The sequence below is a fragment of the Mus musculus genome, chromosome Y (genome assembly GCF_000001635.26).
Source record: "Mus musculus strain C57BL/6J chromosome Y, GRCm38.p6 C57BL/6J".
Taxonomy (NCBI): Eukaryota; Metazoa; Chordata; class Mammalia; order Rodentia; family Muridae; genus Mus; species Mus musculus.
In genome coordinates, this window is record NC_000087.7 from 78,835,456 (window position 1) to 78,836,945 (window position 1,490).

The 1,490-nt window shown below is 42.3% G+C and overlaps 1 protein-coding gene across 1 annotated transcript; it reads right to left on the reverse strand.

Annotated features, from left to right (window-relative positions):
• Positions 1-265: 265 nt before the first annotated feature.
• On the reverse strand, positions 266-1,264 carry Gm20806 (predicted gene, 20806). The gene has a single exon (NM_001160135.2). It carries the CDS (start codon positions 1,086-1,088, stop codon positions 405-407), a length of 684 nt encoding a protein of 227 aa, NP_001153607.2. The 5' UTR covers positions 1,089-1,264; the 3' UTR covers positions 266-404.
• Positions 1,265-1,490: the final 226 nt, after the last annotated feature.

Genomic DNA, 1,490 nt, shown 5'->3' on the forward strand with positions numbered 1-1,490 from the left:
ATTCTATCTATGTCCTGTCTTTCTCTGCTTCTTCCTAAAAATCCATTTTTTGCTGCCATCCCTGCTCCTCTAAGTCATATCTCCAATTCCTTGCTCACTATGCAGACCACAGAATCTAAGTCCTGTCCATTTTAGCCTGTGTGATATTAGATGTATGCACTGTTCACAGCCTGCGTTGCAACTTTCATCTTCCTTTGATGTTCTTTCTACCATAGTCCATCTCTTCCAACAAAGTGTTCACTAAAAGCATGTCATGTCACACATATTAATTTTTAGAACAAAACAAATTTTATTGACAAAGATACTGAGGTTGTCAAAGACCCATAGGTACCCAACACAGGAAAACAACCATTTTTTTTCAATCCTATAAGTTTACATTTCTGTACTTTGTGATTTTTTTCAATTTAAGTGATATTTGACACCAGAGTATAGACATAGATATGGAGGTCACCGAGAAATTTGATAAAGTACACAGTAGGATTGGCTAGAACTTTGTAAACAACCTTTCCGAACTTTTTGGATCCATCATCTCTGGTGTACTGCACCCAGGAACCTATTAAGAAGTCATTGTCATCACCTGATCTCGCCTCAGCCAGAGGGGTCTCTGGAATGATGTGGAGGTTACCTTCCTTGTAGTCATCCAGGAGCTGATAGACGTAGAGGACCGGATCCTTCTTGTAGGAAATGTAAAAATAGTCCTGTAAGAATGGCACCTGGGCTAGCACCATCCCACTCCAGTTGTCCTCAGAGCCATCTTTCCCCTCAAATTTGTGTTGTACCTCTCTGCCAACCAGTGCGCCTGCGAGGTGGACATCCCTCACCTGAGGAAAAACTACTTTGTGAGGCAAGACCTTAAGATTTAAAATCCTCTCATCGCTGTGGAGCTCCTGTCCGTAGACACTGTCAATTCCGTCATACTTCACCAAATAAAGAGAAGGGTTTGTTGGCAGTTGACCTAGAATGATGGCCTTCCAATGGGTGACAGGCTCATTACCTTCCTTCCACCCGTGAGAAATTCTGCAGCCAACAATATTCCCCAGGGCCTGGGAAGAAGGCTTCCTCCTACTCTTCTTCTTGAGTGATGTCATGCTCAGACTCTTCAGATGTATTGTCTTCTACCTGGCTGTAGACCTGTTGTGGTAGATCACACTGTCTTGGGGCTTCCATTCCCTTCAAATATCATACTTGCTCATTGCCTGGGACTGAAGATCTTGCCCGTTTAAACCAGACACAATGCTGTTGCCTCTATCATATATATGAATTCCTGATGGGCAATGGTTATGGATTGGGAGTGAATGCTGGACCAAGACTCTTCTCTAAGAGAACTTCTGAGCAGGTGAAGAAGATTATGCTAAACAGTTTTGAGCTCCTAAAATTAATTTTATAAAAATAAGAAGTTAATAAGTCAGCCATGGTGGTACACGCATTTAATCCCAGAACTCAGAAGGCAAGGACAGGCAGATTTCTAAATTAGAGACCAGCCTGGTCTA

What these genes read in the sequence shown, in the direction of transcription:
- Gm20806 (NM_001160135.2), bottom strand. Translation starts at nt 1,088, where the DNA reads ATGACATCACTCAAGAAGAAGAGTAGGAGGAAGCCTTCTTCCCAGGCC.